The sequence below is a fragment of the Heloderma suspectum genome, chromosome W (genome assembly GCF_057233095.1).
Source record: "Heloderma suspectum isolate Gila_16-S chromosome W, 16-S_ref, whole genome shotgun sequence".
Taxonomy (NCBI): Eukaryota; Metazoa; Chordata; class Lepidosauria; order Squamata; family Helodermatidae; genus Heloderma; species Heloderma suspectum.
The window spans coordinates 1,106,897-1,133,744 of NC_139475.1; the positions used below are offsets into that span (position 1 = coordinate 1,106,897).

The window sequence follows — 26,848 nt, forward strand, 5'->3', positions numbered from 1 at the left end:
TAGGCTTGGAGGGAGTTTAAAATGCAAAACTGCACATGCTCAGAGTATCCCCTTTTCTTAATCAGGTGGGCCAAATAGGTTTTCTGTTTTTTAGCACTAATGTACTGGGAAGGTAGGAGCAGTTGCGGAGTGTGAAATGGCATTTGGAGCGGGGAGGGAACTGAAATGCTTCACAGCTGAAGTAACACGCATGGCCGCCAAACAGGGTCCTTGTATGGTCGCCCAGCCCAGGGTTGAAAATCCCCTAACAGCACCGCTGTTGGGTCCAGCCAGAGGTTTACCTGGTTTAGTGTTCAAAGACACGGCTGGTTCAGGGAGGCATCTGGGCCTTTCGCTGGAAAGGGCTGAGTGTTGAAGAAAAGGAAAACGACAGAACATAACTTGATTATTATGTTAATAATAACATATTATTATGTTATTATTAACATAATGATATGTTATGACATTTATTAATGTCATAACATATTAATTGTAATGTCGTAACGTAATTGTCTGCATAATTGTAATGTCATAGCATGCAATGTCATAACATAACATATTAATTATTAACATATTATGTTAATAATAACATATGTTATTATTAACATAATAATATGTTAATAATATGAGTCCAACGCAGGGGGTTGGACTCGATGGCCTTGTGGGTCCCTTCCAGCCCTACTATTCTATGACTATTCTATGATAGCAGAGCAGGCCTGGGGGCCCAATCCAGGATTCTCCCAATGGCCGCACCCCCATTCCCGCAACCACCAGTCATTTGGTTTTTCTGCGGTTCTCCCCCCCCCCGCCCCCATTCTCAAAGGTCAAAATGCCTCTTTGAAGGCTTTCCCGGAAGCTCAGGCTGGAATTTGGGGAATTACAGCTGAAAGAGGTTCAACACCCTTGAGTTAAAAGGGTTTGGTAGCTGCCCAGAACCCTGGGAAACTGCTGCTGGGTGATAAAATGCAAACATCCTCACTGAGCGTCAGGCAGCATCCTAACCACGGGGAAAGGGCACTGTGGAAGGACGTGGCCGCTCTCTTAAGTGCCATGGGAAGGACTCCCTCGCACTCCTGCAGGGCCGGCCCGGTCCCTCTCGGACCACTGTCCACCACCACGTCAAAGAACCACAGAGAAGCAGCGATAGGTGTGTGTCTTTTTAATTTTTCTCACACAGAGGAAAGGTGGCCCGGTCCTCCTTGCCACTCCCAGCGCTTCTGCAGGGCTACGAGCGCCAGCGTCCCCGCCGCCACCACAGCAACGAGGCCGGCCAGGAGAGACAAAGCATCGTCCCAGCTCATCGGGCCTTCTGGGAGAGCTCTGGGTGCTAAATGGATGGGGGGGGAGAGAGAGAGAGAGAGAGAGGGGAGAGGCTAGGTTAGAGGAAGAGGGTCTCTGGCACTTTGCCAAAAGGTACAAGAGGACGAGAGGTCTCTGCCCCACGGAGCTTAAACTGGAGCTCAAAACACACCGGGGGTGGGGGTGACGGAGGGGGAGAATATGCATTCTAGTTCTATGCGTTCTGGTTTAGTTTCATGGATTTTCACCCTACACTTTAAATTATTACTAGTATGGATGATGATTAATAATAATTTGAAGGGCAGGGTGAGAATCCATGAAACCAACCCGAAAGCCGTGGAACTGGAATGCATTTCTCTCCCTATACGTCAAATAACAATTCGTATTATTAACAACAACAACACCCCTTTTGCAGGGTAGCTCACACAATACTGCCGCACATACACGGAGCTCTGCAACAAAGTGTTGCAGTGGGGAATGGCACCCCTTCCTTTTGATTCCCCCACTGCCCAGCAATTCACTTTCTTTCGCTTGCATGACCAACCTGACAAGCCTCCACTGGCTTGGAGCCCCAAACAGGTTCACTCCCCCCCTCCCACCAATTGTATGGTATCACATCCCCTTAAGACTTGGGAGCTTTACCCCCAAACCCCTCGACAACCAGGACAGTGACTCCAGGCAAAAAAAATAAAGGAAACCAGAACATACGTCGCTTCCGAAGGGCGATTTGGGGGCAGATCATTCCGAAGGGCGATTTGGGGGCTGAACTATACACAGCACACCTCTCTTAGCAAAACTAGCCTTTCGAGGGGCTGTTTGGAGCCAAGAGGAAGAAATGTATCCCTCCCCACACCCTGGCCTTTCCACTCGGGACAATTCCATCTTAACTGCTCTTCCTTCAACACTCCTCCCTGCAAAGTCACACCCCACACCCCTCTGTGACTGCTTTCCCCCCTTACCTTCAGGAAAGGACCCCTCTACGGCTCTGCCAAAGAAGTCCACGGGGCCATCCGAACTCACCAACGTCAGCCACTCCTCGGGCAGGTGATGCGCTGCCGCTAATCTTTTGCCTGGAGACAGGAAGAGAGGCGTGGCCTTACTGACTTTCCGGGGGGCACCCCAAGGTCATCTGTCCCGCAGCCCGGAGGCAAAAGACTCTCTTCAGTTTTTACTTATTATTACATGTCTATCCTGCCTTTCCCACCCTTGCGAGGAACCCCAGGTGGCTTGCATGTTCCGCCTGCTCTGTTTTTATCCTCACAACAACCCTGTGAGGTAGGTCAGTGACTGGTGGAATGTCATCCAGGGGGCTTCCTGGCAGAGTAGGGACTAGCACCCAGGTCTCCGCAGTCCAACCCTCTAACGGCCTTTTAGTTTTATCAAGACTCACTTCTGCCTTGTGGGTTCGCCTCACAGCGGGTGCTGCAGCTCTCCTGTGAGGAAGGGACACAGGCTGACACACTACAGTGGAAGTATACCTAGATTTGAAGGGAGACAAACCTTAGGAGCCATCCCGGCAATAATTCTATTTTATTTTTTTTAATTAAGGGAAGTTAGTGTCAAGGCTTAACACTCCCCCTTGGATGTCGGGCACATCAGATTATAACGAAGGAAGGAACAACTCATTCCTAACACCGAACACTCGGAATCCTGCATATGGAGATTCTGGGCCCTACACAGAGCAAGATGCACAGAGGTGCACAGATGCTCTGAGGATGCACAGAGAGCAACCACACTCTAGAAGGAAAGAGATCTTACCGGCCCAGTGAGCATCCGTTGGGAAGCAGTGTCCATGAATGTGAAGGTGCTGACAACGAAGCGCTGGTGGTGTGTTGGGAACGGCAGCCCCGAGTCCACTCCAACAGGCACCAGCTGGGTTTTGTAGTTGTCTCCTTTGAAAGGGCACCTGAGAGGCAAGGATTTGGCAAACTAACACAGCCAGAAAGTCCTCAGACTCTACAGAACATGTCCTTCCGTTTCATAGCAACAAAACCAAGTTCCTAGTCCTCGTTATTTATTATGTATTTAGTAGACTTATATCCCGCTTTTCAATGAGGGTCAGGCTGACAATATTCATAAGAGACAACAGATACAGCGAGAACCCCACGCTCGAAAAACCAAAACCCAACAATACAACCAGCTCCACTGGATCAGGAGTCAGCTGCTGGTTTCCTTCCCATGGTGGTGGGGGGGTGATTTTGGTTGCCCCTGGGGGTGCGTGGGAGAACAGTCCAACTGGTCCCCATCACCTTCTCTCGTCTGATGGCTGCAAGAGCCTTACGAGAGCCTCTGTCCCAAAAAAGCAGTATACAAATACCCAAATTAAATAAAATGGGACACCAGGGAACTGTGGCTGACAGAAATGGCCAGGAAGCGTCAACGTAACATCTCTACAAGTTCTGAACTTGAGCCTCAAGCCAGCTCTGTTGCTACTTCAAAAAGTCCATGGCAAATTGCTTGCGGAGGTGCTAGTCTTCATGATTTTCGTCCAATGCTGGAAGTTTTAAAACACAACCAAAGCCCTCAGGATGCTGAGAGAGGTTGCGTATGAATTTGGCACAGCTTTCAGGGTCCATCTGACCATAGCTTACTATGGAACACCCAGCAGAAAACTGTTTCCCCACTGGGCCATTCAACTATGACACCAAACCAGCTTGCTGAACCATGGCTGGGTGCTTTTGTCTTAAAAAATAACAAAAAGAGAGAGAGTCGTTTATGGAATCTTCCCATCCTCTTTAACAAGGAGAGAAAGTGGAAGCTTGAAATCAGAAAAGCAGCGACGTGATCGGTGGCAAACCATGCTTCGAGAACAGACAGCAAAAACGGGATTCGAAGTCAGCTTTTGGTGTGGACCAAATTCAGGACCAAGGCTGTTCTCAACCATCGTTATTGCTTCTAGAGCTGGGATGGGATGTTCTTTCAACCCAGGGGGCAAATTCAATTTTAGAGAAGCTTTCGGGCGGTGGTGGTGGGGCTGCATTCCTGTATTTTAGCTTGAAGGTCTTCCTGCCAGAAACTAAACTTCAGGAGAAGCATTTCAACCTTTCGGCGGGCGGGGGCAGCAGCAAAGCTGGGAAGAACCCCAAAAGATCAGTGATCGGGGGAAGAGGTGGAACCGTCTGGCAAATCTCACACTTCAGCCTGCCATCCAGCCCATACTGACCCCGCCTCCAGCAGCAGCCAGTCCGGCTTCTGCAGCGGGTTGGTGCTTGGGGTAGCCCAGCATTCGTGCAGGACCAGAACGAGGGCCGGGTCACTCCTCCCAAGGATGTGGACTTCGACGTGGACTGGGTCACGGAGAACCTTCACCACTGGATAGTCCGAGTCAGCGAAGTAGGATGAATACGTCTCATCTGTGGGAGAGGAGAGGAAAGGGCCCATTATGAGCAGGGAAGAAGGACGGAGGTCGGATTCTGACCCACTCACAAGTCCAGCACCTGGAACAGCAGCATCTCGTTCAGCCTGGGTAGTTCAGCTGGCATCACTTAATCCAGATTTCCCCACCCTGGTGCCCTTCAGATGGGTTGAACTACAATTCCCAGCATCCCCCATGGTGGAGGGAGATGGTACAGCGCTGTACCAACTCCATCTGATACGGCGGCTGCGCCCCTGCCTTCCTGACCATCTGCTCCCATCAGTAGTACATGCCCTGGTCTCCTCTTGTCTAGACGACTGTAATGTGCTCTACATGGGGGTACCCTTGAAGACGGTTCGGAAGCTGCAGCTGGTACAGAACGCGGCGGCTCGCCTGATTAAAGGCAGCCGCCGGCGAGATCACATCACTCCAGTGCTGAAGGAGTTGCACTGGTTACCAGTTGTTTTCCGGGCCAAATTCAAGGTGTTGGTTTTGACCTTTAAAACCCTATATGGTTCCGGCCCAGCCTACCTCAAGGAGCGCCTCCAGCAGCACCAGACAGGCCGCTTCACAAGATCAGCCTCGGATGGCCTTCTCTCTGTCCCATCAGCCAGGACAGCTAGGCTGGTGAGGACGAGGGAGAGGGCCTTCTCTGTGGTGGCCCCCACTCTGTGGAACTCCCTCCCTAGGGAACTCCGCCATGCCCCCTCTTTAATGAGCTTCCGCCGCCCATTAAAAACGTGGTTGTTCAGGCAGGCATTTGGGGTGGGCTAGGGTATTTTTTATGAAGTTTTTAATGTAGAATTTTATTGTTTTAACTGTTTTGTTCTTGTACATCGCCCAGAGCGGCTGGGTGACCAGCCAGATGGGCAATTAATAAATTTAATAAATAAATAAATGAAAGAAAGAAAGCAGGGCCGTTCCACCAGCCCTGCCAAGAGACTATTTCTTTTCTTTTCTCTTCCCTCCCCATCCCCTTTTCCTCGTGTTCCGTGTCTTTTTCGCCGACCAATTGTGAGCCGCTTCAGGAGAGCTAGAACCAGATGTCTCTTATCCTGATGCTTCCCTGCCACCCCCTCTGAGCTTCCTCCAGTCACCTAAGGAAGATTTGTTGGCCTGGTTGCTCCCCTGCCCCAAGATCACTCACCTTGAGCGATCCTCATCTCCAAGGTGAGGGGCCCTTGCTGAGCAATGGCAGCTGGCGGAGGGAGAGTGGCCACCAGGACAGCAACAGGGAGCGAATCCTCCACGGAGTAACTGCAGCGGACGGTCAACCTGACGGAGACAGGGAACGAGGTTGGAGGACCCCCCGACTCCTGCCTTCCTTGAATATCCTTGTAGAAGTGCTTTCCCCAACCTGGTGCACTGCAGATGTGTTGGGACTCCATCTCCCATCACCCCAGCTCCTGGGGTTGATGGGTATTGCAATCTCAACACAACCCCCACGCCTGACCTATGTACAAATGAAAGTGCTTCTTTGCTGGGCACATGAGTTAACCTGCGGAACTCACTGCCACAGGAGGGAAAAGGCTTTCCCCAAGCTGATGCTCTCCAGACTGTGTTGGACTACAAATCCCGTCATCCATCCAGCTCCAGACAAGATGGCCACTTTTGACTCCACCGTTGATCGTCCTTTCAACAGTGGAGTTCAAGTGGCCATGTTGTCCAGGGGATGACTGTAGCGGGCTACAGGCTAAGAACGTGCGACAATAAATCATGGGGTTCTGTGCCTTCAGTCTTCTTGATCAGTGGTGTGCAAGCTTTTCAGATTTGTATGGCAGCTGCACTGGCCCAGACCCAAGGAGACCCACATGTGTGTGTGTGTGCGTGCGTGTGTGTGTGTGTGCGTGCGTGGGGGCCTTGCCATCTCTCTGCCTCGCTTCTCTTCCTTCTCCTCCTGCATCTTCAATCCCTCCCTGGGCCTGAACCGTCTCTCTGCACTTGTCACCTGAAGTCGCTGTCCCGGGTGATGGACCCTGATCTGGATACAAGGAGCTCTCCATCCGCCAACAGTTCGTTCTCATAGATCTGCTGGCTTCCAGCTTCCTGAACAGAAACAATATTTCCTTAAACTTTCAGTTTGCAGAGGCAGCAATTAGATCATCTAAAAACCAAACCACATTCTGTACCATTTAGATTTTGGCAAACACCTGTGGACTATTTTAACTGAGCTACTGTAATGTGTGGGTATTAATTAAAAAAAAATATGAAAAAAGTAGCGTTTACTTGAAATTACAGGAAAAAAGTGTATTTTTTAAGGGAGTTCCAGGATCTAGAACAGGCTTCCTCAACTTGGTGCCCTCCAGAACTACAACTCCCATCAGCACTAGCCAGGGATCAGGGATTATGGGAACTGAAGTCCAAAATTTCTGGAGGGGAGCTCTTTTTAGGCCGCAGTCCTATGCATGTTTAGTCAGGAAAAAAAAGTCCTGCAACCCCCAGCTCTCCCCGGTCAGAAGAGAAGTCCTGCAACCCCCAGCACTCCCCGGTCAGAAGAGAAGTCCTGCAACTCCCAGCACTCCCCGGTCAGAAGAGAAGTCCTGCAACTCCCAGCATTCCCCATGGCTGGCTGGGGAATGCTGGGTGTTGTAGGACTTTTGTCGGTCTAAACATGCCTAGGATTGTGCCTTTAAGCTCACACCTGGCATCTCTAATCAAAATCTTTCAGAAGACCACACCAGATGTTTTAATGCTGATGCGCAGAAGGGCTTTGGGGAGAGCTGAAGGCAGGTCTCAACGCCCTCGTTACCTTGAAGGACGTCCCGCACGCAGACAGAGGAAACTGGAAGAGGATAAACATGTTGTTCTTGGTCCGGGGGGCACACCGGCCCCCGAGACTGCTCAGCAGGCGCACCGAATCCAAATCGAGAGGGGGAAGAACCACGTTCCTGGAGACGGCAATGGAGAACTGGCCGTCTGGGGTGCAGTGGGCTGTCACTGTTGGCAAAGGAAGGGGGCAAAGACGGGGGCTTCAAATCTCTTTCAGCCCAAGGGACGGGTTCCACTCCAGAGAAGCTCTCAGGGACCGCACTGCAGGGCTGGGTGGCGCCAAAGACAAAGAGGGCGGGGCCCAAAAGCCAAAAACTGCCTGCATATTGGAGCTTCAAGGTCTTCCTGCCCGGAACGCAGCCTTTGGAGAGCCATTTCAACCTTTCGGAATGGGGAAAAACTGCATAAAAGCTGGGAAACCAACACATGATTGTTGATGTGGGAGTGGGGGTGGCCCTCTGGAGAATTCTAGATTCCTGCACTGAGCAGGGGGTTGGACTCGATGGTCTTATAGGCCCCTTCCAACCCTACTGTTCCATGATTCTATGAAAGGGCTAGGCTGGGAGCCCAAGTGGGCTGGATTTGGGTGCTGGCTTGAAGTTCTGCTTTGGTCATACAAGGACCACGATGTTCCGCATTCACGCATCTCCACTCCTGCGCTGCACAGGAGCCAATCAACAGATCTGAGATTGGGGTTGCTTTACTAGAAGGTCCAATCCTTCCCACCCCCCACCCTGAGTGGATCTGTAAGTCCTACCCCCACCAGCCTCAGGTTCACCAGGCTCCTCGACTCACCTTTGTTGGCGTAGTAACAGGGGGCCATCCGGTCCCTGGGGTTGTAGCAGCACCCAAGCCCAGCACACTCCTCTTCACTGACTTGATGGGTGCCGCACAGCAGTCTGTCTGGGGTCGAGATGGCCGCGCACAAGCTGGAGCTGGGGGCATCCAGGGCTGGAGAAGACAAAGATGCAAGATTCACGCCCCCAAAGTGGGTCTGTTTTTGCAGGGAGTCAGCATCGTGCTCAGAGGCCCATAACAGGCAGTCTGCCAGGCAAGACAGCCCAGCCAATGAGGAAGGCAGCCTTTGCACAAGTGGTGAAGTGGCAGGGAAGGAGGCACCCTTGCTATGTTGCTGCTTGTGCACTTTGGCTGCTCAGGAACAAAAGGAATGGGGAACTTGAGGCCCTCCAGGTGTTTGGGCTTACAACTCCCATCATCCCTCCCCATTGGTTATGCTGGCTAGGGCTGATGGGAGTGGTAGGCCCAAATATGAGTTGAGTTGGATGGACCAGTGTCCTGACACAGTATAACCCAAATGACCTATGTTTCTATTTAAAGCAGCCTTTCATTCAGAACCGTGAGGGCTGTTTCCTGCCTCTCAGCTGAGCAGAGCAGAGCAGAGGAAGCTGCTCCAGCTGGTCCAGGGACTACAGAAGCAAGAAAGCTCCCAGAGAGCGAGCGACCAGAGCGAGCCAGGGGGACCAAACAGGGCTTGGCCAGGGGAGTTGCAGTGGTAGAAGAGACAAAGGAGACAGAGGCAAAGAGGTTAGTGGGCTGCAGGAAGCCCAGGGGGCTGCCCTTTCTCCTTCTGAGAGGCTGTGAGCTCACCAGGTGCTTCTGAGAGCTCCAACTGAATTGGAGGGATGTGGCCTGAGTACTCCCAGCAGCTGAGTGGGCAGGAAGATTCAGCATGTTTCCCACCTCCCAGCTGAGCAGAGCAGAGCAGAGCAGAGGAAGCTGCTCCAGCTGGTCCAGGCACTACAGAAGCAAGCAAGCTCCCAGAGAGCGAGCGACCAGAGCGAGCAAACGGGGAGCAAACAGGAGTTGGCCAGGGGAGTTCAGCAGGGGAGGTCCCTAACATTTTTTTTCCATTTTTTATTTTATTTTTTAACTAACTTTTTTCCATTTATTTGTCTTGTAACACATACTTCCACACCAGTGGGACTCTGCTTTTAACCTCTACTGAGTAGAGGAGCAGGCACAGGCCAGTCTAGAACAATCACAAAGCTAGACACAAAAAGGGAAATGAGGCTATGGAAGGACAGGACTCTCCAGCGGTGGTGACCTGCAAGGTGTGTGCAATGTTTGTTTTCTTGCCTGAGAACAACATGGCCTACACCTGCAACAAGCGCAAGTTGATCACGCTGCTGGAAGAAAAAGTAAGTGGACTGGAGCGGCGACTGTCGACCCGCCGGGGAATAAGAGAACACGAAGCGTTCTTGGACAGAATGGGAGAACTACAGAAGCAAAGGGAAGACCAGAAGCTTGAAGAGCAACAGCAAGAGGAGGCAGAAGTGGGAAATGCTGAGGGGAGGAAAAATGGAGTAGAGGATACTCCTTGGAAAAGGGTGACAGTTAGGAGGAGAAGAACTAGATGCCACTCTGCACCAGTGGAAGCAGTGGAGCTGTGGAACCGATTCCAGGTACTTGCGGATGAGACTGGAGGGCAGCCTGCAGAGGAAGAATCACAGGGGAACCTGCATGAGAGTGAGCAAGAGGCTGAAGGTCAGTCAAACAGAGGCGATGAAACCCAGGCCTACAACAACAAGAAGAGAAGAGTGGTAGTAGCGGGAGACTCCTTGCTGCGTGGGATCGAGACCCAAGTATGTCGCGAAGACCCGTGGACTCGCCAGGTCTGTTGTCTCCCAGGAGGACAGATTGGAGATGTGACTGAAAGGTTGCCTGCGCTCATAAAGCCCACTGACAGGTATCCCTTTCTTCTCATCCATGTGGGAACAAATGATACCGCCAAGCGGAGCTACGAAGAAATCACGTCAGACTTTGAAGCTTTGGGAAGGAAACTCAAGAACTTCGGGGCCCAGATAGTTTTCTCATCCATCCTTCCAGTAGTTAGAAGAGGGATAGAAAGGGAACGAAAAATACTCCGGGTGAATGACTGGCTATGAAGGTGGTGCTGATGAGAGAGATTTGGATTCTGGGACCACGGGCTATACTTCCTGGAAGATGGGCTGTTGGCAAGGGATGGGTTGCACCTCACAAAGGCTGGGAAGAATGTGTTTGGCCACAGCATGAAGAACTTCATCAGGAGGGCTTTAAACTGAATCCTACGGGGCAGGGAGATGTAATGTTGGGGGTAACAATGGACGTAGGTGAAAAATACATATCTCTGCACAGAAATGCAGGAGGATGAGCTTGGTAGCCCCATCGAGAGCATCTGGATCAAAATAAATGGAGCAAAGAATAAAAGGAACCTGGTGGTCGGAGTCTACTACTGGCCACCCAACCAAGGAGAAGATGAGGATGAAACTTTTGAAAAGCAAATAGCCAATGTTTTAAGGAAGCATGATGTAGTAGTAATGGGGGACTTCAATTTCCCCGATATTTGTTGGGAAACAATTTCTGCAAAACATGGCCCCTGCAGGAAATTCCTGACTTGTGTGGTAGATAACTTCCTCCTACAGAAAGTAGAGGAAGGAACTAGAGGATCGGCTATCCTTGACTTGATCCTAACCAACAGAGTGTCAGGGTGGACACTGAGCCCATAGAATCCCAGAGTAGTTCTGATTCGGAGGAAGAGCAGTCGCTCCTGGGAGAGGAGCGCGCCCCTTTTTCCCAGGGCCCGCAGCTGACAGAGATTCTTCCCACCAACATCCTAGATTAGAAAGCAGTCCAGGGAGTGACCCAGCACCGATAGCAGACTGGTTGGATGCGCGGCGCAGACGCAGAGAGCGGCGCCAAATGGAGAGCGCGGAAAGGAGGCGTAGCGCCCAGTTGGCGCTCAAAGAACGGTTGCGCCCAGAGGATCCAAGGGAAAAGGGGAGGGATTCTCCCTAGTCCTTATATTCAGGGGTTCTGCCAGTAATTGCCTTTCAAACGGAGACCAACTGTTCCAACTTAGGGCATAAGGATGCTGCTGCTCAGATCTAGTTGCTACTTGTAGAGTTGTAAGTTGTAAAAGAAGAATAAAGCTTTGAAAAGAATCCCTTTGTCTGCGTCTGGACTTGGCTACTGGATTAGACTGAGAGAGCCCTCCAAGGAGCCCTTGACACAGAGATGGCTTAGTGGATAAAGTAGCAGTTACAGGAACTCTGGGGGACAGCAACCATGTTGTACTTGAGTTCTTGGTTCTAAGGGAAGCAAAAGCCGAGTGTAGTCAAACCCGTACCCTGGATTTTAGGAAAGCTGATTTTAAACTCAGAACAATGATCAGTAAGGTCCCATGGCAAGCGACGCTAACAAGAAAAGGAGTCCAAGATGGGTGGGAGCTTTTAAAAAAGGAAATTCTCAAGGTACAATCACAAACCATTCCAACAAGAAGAAAAGGTGGAAGACAACAGAAGAAGCCAATGTGGCTTCACAAAAAGCTTATGGATGACCTGAAAACAAAAAAGGACACATATAGGAAGTAGAAAGAAGGCCAAGAAACAAAGGAAGAGTACAGGCAGGTAGCACAGAATTGCAGGGATGGTGTCAGGAAGGCTAAAGCTGAGAACGAGCTGAGGTTAGCAAGGGATGCTAAAAGCAACAAAAAGGCTTTCTTCAGCTACGTGCATAGTAAAAGGCAGAGGAAAGAAATGGTTGTCAAGCTATTAAATAAGGAAGGCAAAACGATAACAGAGGACAAAGAAAAGGCGGAGGTGCTCAATTCCTACTTTGGCTCAGTCTTCTCCCAAAAGAGGGTCTATGACCCCCCTGGCAAAGGCGAAGTACAGGCTGAAGGGGCAGGATTGCAGCTTGAGATCGATAGGCATATGGTCAGGAACACATCAACAACCTCCGATATGCAGACGATACCACCCTAATGGCAGAAAGCGAAGAGGATCTCAAGAGCCTCTTGTTGAGGGTGAAAGAGGAGAGTGCAAAAGCTGGTTTGAAACTCAACATTAAAAAAACTAAGATCATGTCATCTGGCCCTATCACTTCCTGGCATATAGAAGGGGAAGAAATGGAAGCAGTGACAGATTTTACTTTCTTGGGCTCCAAGATCACCGCAGACGGTGACTGTAGCCATGAAATTAAAAGACGCTTGCTCCTTGGGAGGAAAGCTATGGCCAACCTAGACAGCATAGTAAGAAGCAGAGACATCACCTTGCTGACAAAGGTCCGTCTAATCAAAGCTATGGTTTTCCCAGTAGTAATGTATGGCTGTGAGAGCTGGACTATAAGGAAGGCTGAGCGCCGAAGAATTGATGCTTTCGAACTGTGGTGCTGGAGAAGACTCTTACGAGTCCCCTGCACTGCAAGGAGGTCAAATCAGTCCATCCTAAAGGAAATCAACCCTGAGTGCTCATTGGAAGGACAGAGACTGAAGCTGAAGCTCCAATATTTTGGCCACCTAATGCGAAGAGAAAACTCCCTGGAAAAGACCCTGATGCTGGGAAAGACTGAAGGCAAAAGGAGAAGGGGACGGCAGAGGATGAGATGGCTAGATAGCATCACGGATGCAATGAATATGAACTTGAGCACGCTCCGGGAGAGAGCGCAGGACAGGAAGGCCTGGCGTGCTGTGGTCCATGGGGTCACGAAGAGTCGGACACGACTGAACGACTGAACAACAACAACAGGAACACCTAATTACTTTGAATGAGTTCAGATCTCCAGGGCCAGATGAACTGCATCCTAGAGTAAGAAAGGAACTGGCAGCAGAACTCTCAGAACCGCTGTCTATTCTCTTTGAGAAATCATGGAGGACGGGGGAAGTGCCAGATGACTGGAGGAGGGCTAACGTTGTCCCTCTCTTCAAAAAGGGTAAAAAGGCGGAACCTGGGAACTACAGACCACTCAGTCTGACATCAATCCCTGGGAAAATTCTGGAGCAGATGATAAAGCAATCCATCTGGAAGCACCTTGACAACAATGCCATGATTACTCGAAGCCAACATGGATTTGTCAAAAACAAGTCCTGCCAGACGAATCTGATCTCAGTTTTTGATCAAGTCACCTCCCTTGTAGACTGTGGGAATGCTGTAGACATCATATACCTCGACTTCAGCAAAGCTTTCGACAAAGTGCCCCATGATCTCCTGATGAGCAAACGAGCTCAAAGTGGGCTAGATGAAACAACGATCCGGTGGATCCACAGTTGGCTACAGAATCGGACTCAAAGAGTGCTTCTCAATGGGACCTTCTCAAATTGGGGAGAGGTAACGAGTGGGGAACCGCAGGGCTCAGTCCTGGGCCCAGTGCTCTTCCACATTTGTATTAATGACTTGGAGGAGGAGGTGCAGGGAATGCTGATCAAATTTGCAGATGACACAAAATTGGGCGGGATAGCTAATACTTTGGAAGACAGAAACAAAATTCAGAGTGATCTGGATAGACTGGAGCACTGGGTAGAAAACAACAGAATGACATTTAATAGGGACAAATGCCAAGTTCTGCACCTAGGACAAAGAAACCAAATGCACAGTTACAAGATGGGGGATACGTGGCTCAACAACACTGCAAGCGAGAAAGATCTTGGAATTGTGGTAGATCACAAGCTGAATATGAGCCAACAATGGGATGTGGCTGCAAAAAAGGCAAATGCCATTTTGGGCTGCATTCATAGAAGCATAGCTTCCAAATCCCGGGAAGTGCTAGTTCCCCTCTACTCAGCACTGGTTATGCCTCCTCAGGAGTACTGTGTCCAGTTCTGGGCACCACACTTGAAGAAGGATGCAGACAAGCTGGGGAGGGTTCAGAGGAGGGCAACGAAGATGATCAGGGGACTGGAAACAAAGCCCTATGAAGAGAGACTGAAAGAACTGGGCATGTTTAGCCTGGAGAAGACTGAGGGGAGATAGGATAGCGCTCTTCAAGTACTTGAAAGGTTGCCACAGAGAGGGAGGCCAGGATCTCTTCTCCATCATCCCAGAGTGCAGGACACGGAATCGTGGGCTCAAGTTACAGGAAGCCAGATTCTGGCTGAACATCAGGAAAAACTTCCTGGCTGATAGAGCAATACGACAACGGAACCAATATGACAATGGAACCAATTCCCTAGGGAGGCGGTGGGCTCTCCCACACTGGCGGCGTTCAAGACGAGGCTGGACAGCCATCTGTCAGGGATGCTCTGACTTGGATTCCTGCATTGAGCAGGGGGTTGGACTCGATGGCCTTGTAGGCCTTTCCAACCCTACTGTTCTATGATTCTATGACTGGAATCTTACTTTTTTTTTTTAGGAAGGACGCAAGTGATAGAATACCTGGTTTGCATGCAAAAGGCCCCAGGTTCAATCCTGGGTGTCTCCCCTCGATGGACTTCGAGAAGCAGCTGGCAGTCAAAGAATACTGTCATTTTATACTTTTAAAAGTTGCATTGTGTCATGCTATTATATTGCACAGTTTAGACTGTAGGACGCACCTAGAGAGCTTCAGCTATTGGGTGGTATAAAAATGTAATTAATTAAAACAAAAACGAAAAGATTGGACTGAACTGCTCAAGCCTCTCGAGTCAACAGACAGCAATCTCTCACGTTTGGCAGGTACCTTGGAGGCAAGCAGTCTGGAGGGCAGGCAATTTAAACTGGGTCTGCAGCATAGGAAGGCCCCCTTCCTTGCACAACTTGGCCCTGATGCTGTCCAGACCCTGTCCAGGGGCGGTTTACACTGGGAAGACTAGACCGGCTAGTTCAGGGGCAGGGAACCTTTCAGCCTGAGGGCCAAATTCCATTTCAGAGAAGCCCCTGGGGGCCACATTCGGGGGGGGGGCAAAGTGGGCAGGGACACAGGTGAGTGGGAGGGGCAAAATGCCACCATATTTGCGCTTAAAGCTCTCGCCGCTAGTTGCGTGAGGCTTCGGAAAGGCATGCCAATTTTGGGGGGAAAGCCTGCGCAAATGCCAGGAAGCCACCAAGGGATCGGCAGCCAGGGGAAAGAAGACGGTTCCCCACCCTAGTGCTAGCTGCATTCACGGAGTTTGTGCCCTGTTCTGGCTTGGCCATTTCCACTGCGCCGGGAAGGGTGGCAGGTACTGGATTTAAGTTGTTAGTTGCGCAAGTTTTAATGGCTTATTCCAAAAAGTCATCGTTTTACAATCCCACCGCCTGCAACCCGTTTCGGTTGTGGCCGTTTGCATTTTGCAATCGCATGCCGCAGAGCGAGCCGCCAGTGGAACCCATGACCTGGGGAGGTGGTGGGCTCTCCCTCATGGAGGCGTTCAAGACGAGGCAGGACAGCCACCTGTCAGGGATGCTCTGACTTGGACTGAGCAGGGGGTTGGACTCGATGGCCTTGTGGGCCCCTTCCAACCCTACTATTCTATGGTTCCAACTGGCTGGCTGCCACACCAGGCACCCAACCGCCAGCACCAAGGTGGATTCCAACAATGCCCCCAGACACCCGCGTGTGTGCACACACATGGGCTTTTAGAAGGAGAGGTTTCTCCTAGCCACAGCACGGGCCTGCCTCCGTTCTCGCCAGTCAGAGCTTGGGGCTGGTTCAAGTCAGCTTTGCTAGACCTGAGCTGCGCGGTCACCGCTTGGCAAGACCTGAGCTGCATGGGCACAGGGGTTTGCATTGCTGGGCGGCAGTGGGAATCAAACCCAGAGAATAAGCAAAACAGACCATCATAACAGCGACAAGGAGGTGGATCCACTCAGAAAGGGGTACCCACGGAAGACCTCTTACCCAAAGGCCCCCAAAATCTGGCACTTCCCCTTTGAGACCTTGGCCCCCTCATCCCAAGCCATGCAGGAGACACAAGACAAGAGAAATAGGATCTTAACTCTGCCCACTTTTAGGAGAGATCTAGAGAAGGCAGGATTTTGTCAGCCAAGGTTCCCTCACCAGGGGTCAAATTGTGGGGGGCTTCCCAAGTCCATCTGATGCCCCAATCTGAAACCAAAACAACAGCAACAGCATGCTTGGAAGTGAAATTTTAAGTGGGAAATAATATTGCTATCTCAGCGCAGTGCACAGTAATAAAAATGTTCATGGCTTCCAACGTCCAAGGCTTTCTTCAAACTGGACCCCTCCAGATGCACTGGACTACAACTCTCAGCATGCTGGATGGGGATGCTGGGAATTGTAGTCTTACATTTGGAAAGGTCCAGGTTGGGGAAAGCTGTTACTACAACACTTAAAAAGCAAAGCCCAAACAAACAGCAGGTTGTTAACACATTAGAACTAAGCGTTATGCATCAGAATTTCTGTGCTGAGAGGCAAGCTGGTATTGCAAATAAAAATAAAATTAAAGACAAGAAGCCTGTTATAATAAGTCTTCTTCAGTTTCGAGCACAATACACATGCAAAAAAAAAAAAAGGTGTATTTCTACATTTTTTTAAAAAAATCAGGTTAATTGGATATGTCTGTATATGTGTATGCTGTCTGTTTATATGTTTGTAGCTAAACTGTTTTTATATTATACACAGTATCGTATTTCTTAAGGTTTTTAATCTTTGTAAACCACCCAGAGAGCTTTGGCTATTGGGCAATATAGAAATGTAATAAATGAAATGAATGAAAAAACAGATTTACTTTCATGCACATGAAGTGGAGGAGGCAGGAATGCTTAGAGACTTTAAGCCTAATCTGAGTTTATGAACTGGGGAATGAATTTGTTGCCCCCTCCCTCCCCCTGGCCTCCAAACCTCAAGCTGCTCCTCAGCCCTTAACGGAGGCCTCAGGTGAGAGTCATGATCAGACACTGAGGACTAAGCACTTGAGCCGCCCCATTGATGGGCTCCCATCCCTCCAAGGACCATGGATTCCTGCAAGCGACCCATGGGCCTGCTACGTACCCCAAAGAAAGCCCTGCCAATCCTTCTGCTTCCCCCAGTTCCCGACGTATCCCATCTTGGTGGCAAAGGCAAGAGACCCAGGCAGGCAGGGGACCACCAGGAGAAGTGCCAAGACATGCAAGCGGGGCATAGCAAGGCAGCACCAATGTTTCCCCACCCCACCCTTGGCTGGAGGTAGGACTGCAGGTGAGCTGCTTATGTGAAAGAGGCCATGGCTTCCCAGCTGGCACACTCAGCCCCTTTGTGATCTCAGATCCCCCTCACTGCAGTTGCAGGAGCTGGGCCACTGCCACTGCCACTGCCACTTACTTACACACACACACACACCGCCCTTGGCAGCAGCCGGAGCGGCAGAATTATAACAAGCGATGCCCTGCGCAACCACCTGTTTCTCTGCTATGGGAACCTCCGGTCTGGGGCCAGTTCCAGCCCTTCTGTGGTCACAATCCAGCTGTCCCCCAGGGGGCCACACCCCCTGTCCCCCAATCACCAGTCATTTTGGGGGGTTCCCTGGCTTTTGTGAGGTTCCCCTCCCCATTCGAAATGGCTGAAGTGCCTTTCCGAAAGCTTGGATGCTGGCAGCGAGAGCTTGAAGCTAAAATACGCTGGGTTTTGTTTTTGTATTTTGGCCACATCCCTTTTGCCTTTGGCCACACCCCCTTTGTCCTGCATAATAAATGAGATAAAACTATAAATACATTCCTGCTCAACACTGCAATGCAACCCCGAAACTGAATCCAGGTCCTCCCCCCTGCCGTACATCTGATCAAAGCATGCCCCCCTCCCTGCCATCTTTTCTATCCATGCAAACCCTCAAAGTACCTAATAAGAACCGCTTCAAAACATATCATTCAGACTCAAAGAATCTCTGACTGTTAAAGCTCAAAACATCACTTGGGGCTGTGGCCTTTGAAGGACCGCAAGCATCTCTATGAAGCCGTCCATCCCTTGGAGCAGAGACTTTTCAGAAGTGGCCCCAACTCTGTGAAACTCCCTGCTGCCTGATGGACAGGTGACCCCCTCCGCCACTCCATTCAGAAAAGTCTTTAAAACCTCACCTAAATAGCTTTTAACGGATGCACTTTTATTTGGTGAAATGCTGACAAAACAGTTTCTACTGGCCAGGTTATATTTTATATAAAATATTATAAAAATAAAATTATATTTCACAGACTTGCTTGCTTACTTTTTGCGTCTTTTGTAACACTGTCTGTCTCTCTATCTAAATATAAATACATATATACAAACACACATATAAATAAATATCGCTGTTAATCACCAGAGAAAGCAAGTTAAAACCAACTCAGAGAGCAGAACAGGGGGCAAGACCAGGACCACTGCAGGGGGCAAAGGTTAAAGCCCCCCTAGCACAGCATCCTGATCTGGATTGAAAGCTGCCCTGCGCACGCGTGCGTACACACACACACACACACACACACCCCTCTGCCATATACTCAGACACCCCCATTCACACAATTACCAACTGGGTGAACGGCGTTACGCCTTACAGCATCAGGACCTGTCATCTGGAGGCAGGGAACCAACTGTCGCAATGAAATCCCACGGAGTGGGTGCCACCACGGAGAAAGCTCTGCCCCACGCACCCATGCCCTGGACCTCAACCAGACATGGGAGAAGGAGCTTCCGAGGAAGATGGAAGCAAGCCAAAGAGGAAAGCAGCGAAGCGCTTTGGCCGTACCTAGAAGTGGTTCTGGGCACCTCAGTTCCTCTTTAAGGGAGGTCATCTGTCCATCGGCTCCGAGGCCTTCGATCTGGATTGTGGTCTGGTAGTTCCCACCCTAGGCGGAAGAGGAACTAATGTCAATGTTCATCTTGTATGGATTTATAACCTACCTTGGGTTGTGGCCCTCCAGACATGTTGGACTACAACCCCCAGCATCCCCCCGTCTATGGTCTAGAAGAGAAGTCTTCAGCCTTTTATCCCACCCTCCAGCCAAAAAAGCTCCCAGAGTGGCTGAAGAAATAAGATGGTCCCTGCAGTGGGCTTATAATCGAAAACCCAGGACACAAAAGGGAAGGGGATTGGGAGGGAGGGGGGAGGAAAGGCTCCAGAAGGGCACATGAGATTTCAGCCAGTGCTGGAGGGACAGAACTGTCAAAAGACCTGCTTTGTCCACATGGCTAATTCCAGGATCTTAAAAGAGCCCTGGGCTGGGTCATCTGCTTCATTGTAGTGTTTTGGACAAAAAGTTGGGGAGACCCAGGTTCAGATCCCCACCTACCCCACCGTCTGACCTACTTTGCAGGGATTTGGACAAGAGAACTAGGCATGCTACTAGTCCTGATGGCTACGGGCTTCCTCCAGGAACAGAGGCGGGGAGTGAGCGGAGGTCTTACTTGCTCTTGGATGTAGCATCCGGGAAGAGCCACCTTCACAGTCAGGGAACCGTTGAGATTTGGAGCCACCGATGTCCCACAGACAGAGTCATTCTTCAGAAGATGGGGCCTGCCTTCAGGATCTTGGGGGCCGGGCAAGGAAGGAAACAGCAGCTCCGTCAACTAGGCCATCGTGCTCAGACTTATCCCTCTGCTGAATTCTATATACCAGCTTTTTCTCTTCCCCGGGGGCCTCTCCCACAACCCCGCTTTGCTGAATGTCTCCCTGGAGAACTCAGGAGGTTTTGCTTGCTGTTCTGCCACACTTCGGTTCGTTCTAAGAATAAAGAGCACTGCCTGTCTGTGGAGTTTGGAAGCTTCTGGGGACTTTTAACATGGCTCCCTTTGTTTTCATGTTCAACTTACAGTGGGTGGGAAGCCCTAAAACAGGAGAGGGGAACATCAGAAGAGCCCTGCTGGATCAGATCCAGGGCCCACCTAGTCCAGCACTCTGTCCAGACAGTGGCCAACCAGCTGTCGACCAGGGACCCACAAGCAGGGCATGAGCACAACTCCACCCTCCCGCCCATGTTCCCCAGCATACACAGGCACACTGCCTCTGATCCTGGCGGCAGCATAGAGGCATCAGGTCTAGTAGCCATGGATGGCTTTCTCCTCCAGGAATTTATCTAACCCCCTTTTAAAGCCATCCCAAGTGGTGGCCATCACTGTATCTTGTGGTGGCCAGTTCCATCACCTGACTCCGTGCTCGGTGAAGACGTCCTGCCTTTTGTCTGTCCATAACCTCCCACCAGTTGGCTTCATCGGAGGACCCCATGGGGGTTCTTCCTTCAGCCGGATGGCAGCTTCAATTTCGGAGGAGTTCTTGGGGGCCGCATCCCGGGGCGGGCGTGGCCAAAAGGGGTGGAGCCAGACGTGTCCACCTGTTTGATCTTACAGCTAAGCCCCAGGGGAGGCATTTCAACCTTTTAGAGTGGGGAGAAAACTACGCAAAAGCCGGGAAGCCACAAATGATTGGGGGTGGGGGTTGGGTGGCCAGGCAAAGGCAGCATGGCCTCCTGGCTGGATTCGGCCACCGGCGCTGAGATTCTCCACCCTGCCCTAAATAATTCAGCCAGCCCAACCCAAAACCCGGAGGGGGAAACAGTGGTCCTAAGAGGCCATTTTTAAGGGAGGGGACAACTACCCAAGCCTCACACTAAAACTGAGTCGCTGGGCATAGCCATGGAGCAGAGATTCAAGGGAGCTTTCACATGAACCAGCAGCCCCTTGGGCTTCTGAGCGGCTTAAAAAACCCCTGGTTCCTAGTCCTTATGTTTTAGCTGCCATCTTTCATCCACATACCTGTGGGTAAGCCTCGCTGAACTCAGTGGGACTTATTTCTGAGCAGACACATCTTAGGACCACTCCACACCACATGTTTTTCCGCTTGCAACGAGCTGCGCTTGTCAACGGCTTTTAAAAATAGTTTTTACCGGAGCGAGACGTACCACGCATTTTAGTTTGCAAACATTCAAGAGCAAGCAAAGGAGGCTGTCACAGTGCAAGGTATAGTTATCTTGCATGGTAAGCGGAGGAGGAAGAAAGAGCCCCCGGAACAGCACTGCTGGCGTCAACATTTACTAGTCTTCCCTCCCACCCCACAATCTGTTTCATGCTAAATAAATTCAGCCAACTCAGCAGTTTCAGTGTCTAAAGCGGCAGCATTGTTGCCACGGCAGGGAGTTGCACCTGCTCTGTTCTGCATGTTCTAAGTCAGCGTTCCCCAACACTGCACCCTGCAAATGTCTTGGACTGCAATTCCCAGCAACCCCAGCCAAAACACTGCTTCTACAATGTCAGACCAACAGTTGGCCTAGCTCAGAATGCAGCGAGCTTACAAGGGTCGGCCCCTCGTCCAGCCAGAGCCGCTTCTAAGATGCAGCTCGAAGATTTTCCAGAAAGGTGGAGTATAAATTTTGGCAATGAATAAAAGAAAGAAATCCCACACTGGAGGCACTCAAGACAAGCCTGGACAGCCATCTGCCAAGGATGCTCTGACTTGGATTCCTGCATTGGGCATGGGGTTGGACTTGATGGCCTTGTAGGCCCCTTCCAGCCCTACTATTCTATGATTCTAAATGTATACCAGCACCACCCAGCTGGCAATTTCTCACACCGAAGCTGCGCAGATGTTCTATTTTGAACTATTGAGGTTTTCCCCCTAGTGTTACCTGCATGCACACAACACGGATGCTTGGTTTTTTGCTCCAAGTTATTTCGGTGTAAGCAGAGGAGGGAATTTAATAACAACATGGGGTGTATTTTAAACAAAACAAAAACATTGGCTTTATAGTTTTGGCTGACCTAGGATGTTAAGGGCACAATCCTATGCATGTTCAGACAGAAAAAAGTCCTAGTTTCCAGCATGCCCCAGCCAGCTGGGAACTGGAGGTCTTTTTTCTGTCTGAACATGCATAGGATTGCATCTAAATTGGGATGTTACCACTTTGTGCTTTCAGTGAAAGGCAGGGTGAGTTTAAAATCGGTTTAATTTTTTGTGAGCAGCCCAGAGACCTTTGGATATTGGGCAGTACAGAAATGTAATAAAATAAAAACTAAATTAAAATTTTAAAAAATATAGTGGGAGATGGATACACTCAGCAAGTGATCCAGCCAGGATATTGAAGAACTGGGCTGGGTGCAAGTCGGTCCTCATTTCCATCTGTGAAATAGGTGCAACACTAGATTCTAGTAGTCTATGGCATTGGGGGCATTTGGAAATGCAGCAATGTTATAATTTCAGTTTTAAAGATCACCCAAGAAGGGTCTTTGATCTAGGACAGGTTTATAGCAGGATCCCCGCGCATGTTTACTTAGCGTGCTGGATTAGGAACTGGGAGATCCGGGTTCTAGACCTCACTAGGCCATGGAGCTCACTGGGTGACTTTGGGCCAGTCACTGACTTTCAGCCTCACCTACCTCACAGGGGTGTTGTGAGGATAAAATGGAGAGGAAGAGACCACATGAGCTGTCTTGGGTTCCTTGCAAGTGGAAATTAAGGTGGCATATAAATGCAATAATAATAATAATAATAATAATAATAATGATTGATGATGATAACAACAGCAACAAAAGGTGCTCCCTAGGAAAGACGTTCAGGAATTGAGCCTCAAAGACCTTCTGTTAAAGCAGGATTCACAGCAGACGACTTCCCTCTTTTCTGCTTCTAGGGTTCTTGCAAGGGTAGGTTTTTAAGCTGGAGCTCCTAAACAAAATCGTGGTTTCTAAACTTACCCAGAAGCTGCGGCACAGACGAGGAGACCTTTGGCTGGGGTGTCAGGAGGAAGCGCATGCTCTCGCTTTCACAGCTCAGCAACGTTGCTTCCCAAAAGGTCCCCGCGGCACATAAACACGCCTGCAGCCCCCCCAAAAGGAGAAACAAGGGCCCAAACTCCCCCCAAAGCATTGTTCCTAAGACGGGGCCTTCTTCCTCCTGAGCTAAACCCCCCAATACTTCTCGACTTCTAGTCTTCAGGGAGGGCTTTATAGCCCCAAGGGAGGAAGGGTGATCAGGGAACACCTGGCCCGAAGCTGACCAGGTCTCCATTCAATGTGAAAAATTAAGGCTCTAGTCCTGTAGGTACATTTTGAGCTATGGAGTAAGTCCTTTCACACAACCGGGGGCTTAGTTTACAGGCAACCACGGGCAGGGGGCAGGCTCCATGGCCACAGGCACCCTGCCCCTTCCTTGGGGGCGAGTTTCATTGCACTTTGTGGTGATGGGCTTTCTTCTGAGTAATCATGCACAGGCACAGGGTTGCAAGGGTGAAATCCTATGCAGCCTTACTTGCATTTTTTTTTACCCCCTGCTGCTGATTTTATCATAAGCTGCTGCTGGTTTCATCCTGCTTTGATCGGACCTGCTGTTTTGTCACTGGATCCGTTCCGGGCTCTGTCATAGAGTCAACCCATTGCACCAAATGAGACTCAAGGAGTCCTGACTTATTTTCCCCATTGATTTCAATCAATGAAATTTTATTTCATTGATTTATTTCATTGATTTATTTCATTGATTTATTTCATTATTGATTTATTTCATTGATTTATTTTCCCCAGGTCTTCTCTAAACATGACTGAGTCAGCATCCAACCCATTGTTTTATTGGTATCCTGTTTTGTTTCTCAGTTTGTACACGGCCCAGAGAACTTTGTCACTCTGTCCGCTTCCCTGCAGAAAGCACTCTGCACATGCCCAGTACGTCTTCTTTTTCAGCATTTGTTTCATCTACAGAGGGGAAAGCACTCTGTATGTATTCTCTGTATTCACATTCCTTTAGTTTATTTTTGGAAAGTCACTCTGCATGCTCAGGGGTACCTTGTCTCTCTCTCTTTTAGCCTTACTCAGGGAAAGGCATGACCCGGGTCATCGTCTTTTAGCATTCCTGTAGGGAACAGCTCTCTGCCAAGGCTCTCCTTTTCGTGCAGAGAAGGGCGCTCTGATGGTGCTGGGGTGGGAGGTGAGAACATCTTTTTGTGTCCTTTTGGAAGTTTCTGTTACTAGCCCTCCCCCAGTTCACTCAGGGAGAAAGCGCTTTGCACATGCTCAGGGGCAACCTCTCTTTGGATGCTTTACACATGCTCGGGCTGGATGCCCACTCTTTATTCTTATCTTTTATTATTCATATGGTGCCATCCGTAAGTGTGATGCTTTACAGAGTACACAAAGACAAGGTCCCTGCCCCAAGAGGCTTACAGGCCTAAAAGTGAGTACTGGGGAAACAGCAGAGGAAGCGGAGGCTGCAGTAAAGAGAGAAGCAAGAGCAGCTGTTTTGATTACACTTCCTGCAGGCTTAGTTAGAGTAATGTTTAACTTTCCATCCGCTGAACCAAGGAAAAAGAATTTTGCATATGCACAGGGACGCTGCTCTGCACAGGCACATGAAAAAAGGGTGTCCCTTGGGGCATGGGCAGAGTACGTCTTTAAAAAAGAAAGTACTTCAGTGTATTTTAGGGAAAACCCTCTGCATATGCTCAAGGTCAGGCTTGATTATTAGCCTTCCTTCAGGGAAAAACATTCTGCACATAGTTCCTGGCACTCTCTTGCTTTCCCGTTCTCCTTTGGCCACACCGCACATGCTGTAGTTCTGTTTTTTAAAGTCTTCCTCCAGTTTACTTTGCAGAAAAATGTTGCGTGTGCCTTCTTTCAGGGGAACCCCGCCCCAACTCCGCCTATGCCCCCTCTCTCAGGGGTGTATTCTTTTCAGCCCTCTGCCCTTTCAGTTCGCTTCAGTGGACAATATGCATAGAGATGCAGCACTCTGCACATGCTCGCGGGCTTGTTCTTGTTAGCCCCTACCCCTCTTTCAGTTAACTTCAGTGGAAAACACACACACACACACACACACACTGCACTCTGCACTTACTCAGGGGCTTTTTCTTTTCAGCTCCTCCCCGACGCAGTTCACTCGCAAGGAAAAGGCGCAGGGAGAGGCGCTGCACTCTGCACGTGCTCAGGGGCGTCCTCTTCTCCGCCCCTCCCCGACGCAGTTCACTCGCAAGGAAAAGGCGCAGGGAGAGGCGCTGCACTCTGCACGTGCTCAGGGGCGTCCTCTTCTCCGCCCCTCCCCGACGCAGTTCACTCGCAAGGAAAAGGCGCAGGGAGAGGCGCTGCACTCTGCACGTGCTCAGGGGCGTCCTCTTCTCCGCCCCTCCCCGACGCAGTTCACTCGCAAGGAAAAGGCGCAGGGAGAGGCGCTGCACTCTGCACGTGCTCAGGGGCGTCCTCTTCTCCGCCCCTCCCCGACGCAGTTCACTCGCAAGGAAAACGCGCCGAGAGAGGCGCTGCACTCTGCCCGTGCCCAGGGGCTTCCTCTTCTCCGCCCCTCCCCGACGCAGTTCACTCGCAAGGAAAAGGCGCAGGGAGAGGCGCTGCACTCTGCACGTGCTCAGGGGCTTCCTCTTCTCCGCCCCTCCCCGACGCAGTTCACTCGCAAGGAAAAGGCGCAGGGAGAGGCGCTGCACTCTGCACGTGCTCAGGGGCGTCCTCTTCTCCGCCCCTCCCCGACGCAGTTCACTCGCAAGGAAAAGGCGCAGGGAGAGGCGCTGCACTCTGCACGTGCTCAGGGGCGTCCTCTTCTCCGCCCCTCCCCGACGCAGTTCACTCGCAAGGAAAAGGCGCAGGGAGAGGCGCTGCACTCTGCACGTGCTCAGGGGCGTCCTCTTCTCCGCCCCTCCCCGACGCAGTTCACTCGCAAGGAAAAGGCGCAGGGAGAGGCGCTGCACTCTGCACGTGCTCAGGGGCGTCCTCTTCTCCGCCCCTCCCCGACGCAGTTCACTCGCAAGGAAAAGGCGCAGGGAGAGGCGCTGCACTCTGCACGTGCTCAGGGGCGTCCTCTTCTCCGCCCCTCCCCGACGCAGTTCACTCGCAAGGAAAACGCGCCGAGAGAGGCGCTGCACTCTGCCCGTGCCCAGGGGCTTCCTCTTCTCCGCCCCTCCCCGACGCAGTTCACTCGCAAGGAAAAGGCGCAGGGAGAGGCGCTGCACTCTGCACGTGCTCAGGGGCTTCCTCTTCTCCGCCCCTCCCCGACGCAGTTCACTCGCAAGGAAAAGGCGCAGGGAGAGGCGCTGCACTCTGCACGTGCTCAGGGGCGTCCTCTTCTCCGCCCCTCCCCGACGCAGTTCACTCGCAAGGAAAAGGCGCAGGGAGAGGCGCTGCACTCTGCACGTGCTCAGGGGCGTCCTCTTCTCCGCCCCTCCCCGACGCAGTTCACTCGCAAGGAAAAGGCGCAGGGAGAGGCGCTGCACTCTGCACGTGCTCAGGGGCGTCCTCTTCTCCGCCCCTCCCCGACGCAGTTCACTCGCAAGGAAAAGGCGCAGGGAGAGGCGCTGCACTCTGCACGTGCTCAGGGGCGTCCTCTTCTCCGCCCCTCCCCGACGCAGTTCACTCGCAAGGAAAAGGCGCAGGGAGAGGCGCTGCACTCTGCACGTGCTCAGGGGCGTCCTCTTCTCCGCCCCTCCCCGACGCAGTTCACTCGCAAGGAAAAGGCGCAGGGAGAGGCGCTGCACTCTGCACGTGCTCAGGGGCGTCCTCTTCTCCGCCCCTCCCCGACGCAGTTCACTCGCAAGGAAAAGGCGCAGGGAGAGGCGCTGCACTCTGCACGTGCTCAGGGGCGTCCTCTTCTCCGCCCCTCCCCGACGCAGTTCACTCGCAAGGAAAAGGCGCAGGGAGAGGCGCTGCACTCTGCACGTGCTCAGGGGCGTCCTCTTCTCCGCCCCTCCCCGACGCAGTTCACTCGCAAGGAAAAGGCGCAGGGAGAGGCGCTGCACTCTGCACGTGCTCAGGGGCTCCTTGTCCCTCTTAGCCTCCCGTGTCGATCGCGAACGGAAAGATGAGCCCTGCCGGGGGGGGGGGGGGCGCTCGCCC

At 51.2% G+C, this 26,848-nt stretch overlaps 1 protein-coding gene across 1 annotated transcript; it reads right to left on the minus strand.

The window, feature by feature from the left end:
• Positions 1–1,123: 1,123 nt before the first annotated feature.
• LOC146333908 (uncharacterized) lies at positions 1,124–26,811 on the minus strand (the record flags this gene model as incomplete). Its single annotated transcript, XM_084825294.1, has 12 exons — positions 1,124–1,306; positions 2,238–2,348; positions 2,669–2,756; positions 3,037–3,184; positions 4,442–4,631; positions 5,781–5,908; positions 6,582–6,679; positions 7,383–7,570; positions 8,198–8,353; positions 18,786–18,885; positions 19,445–19,566; positions 24,849–26,811. Coding segments are annotated over 12 exons (3,450 nt in total), but the record flags the coding sequence as incomplete, so codon positions are not given.
• Between the last annotated feature and the right edge of the window lie 37 nt (positions 26,812–26,848).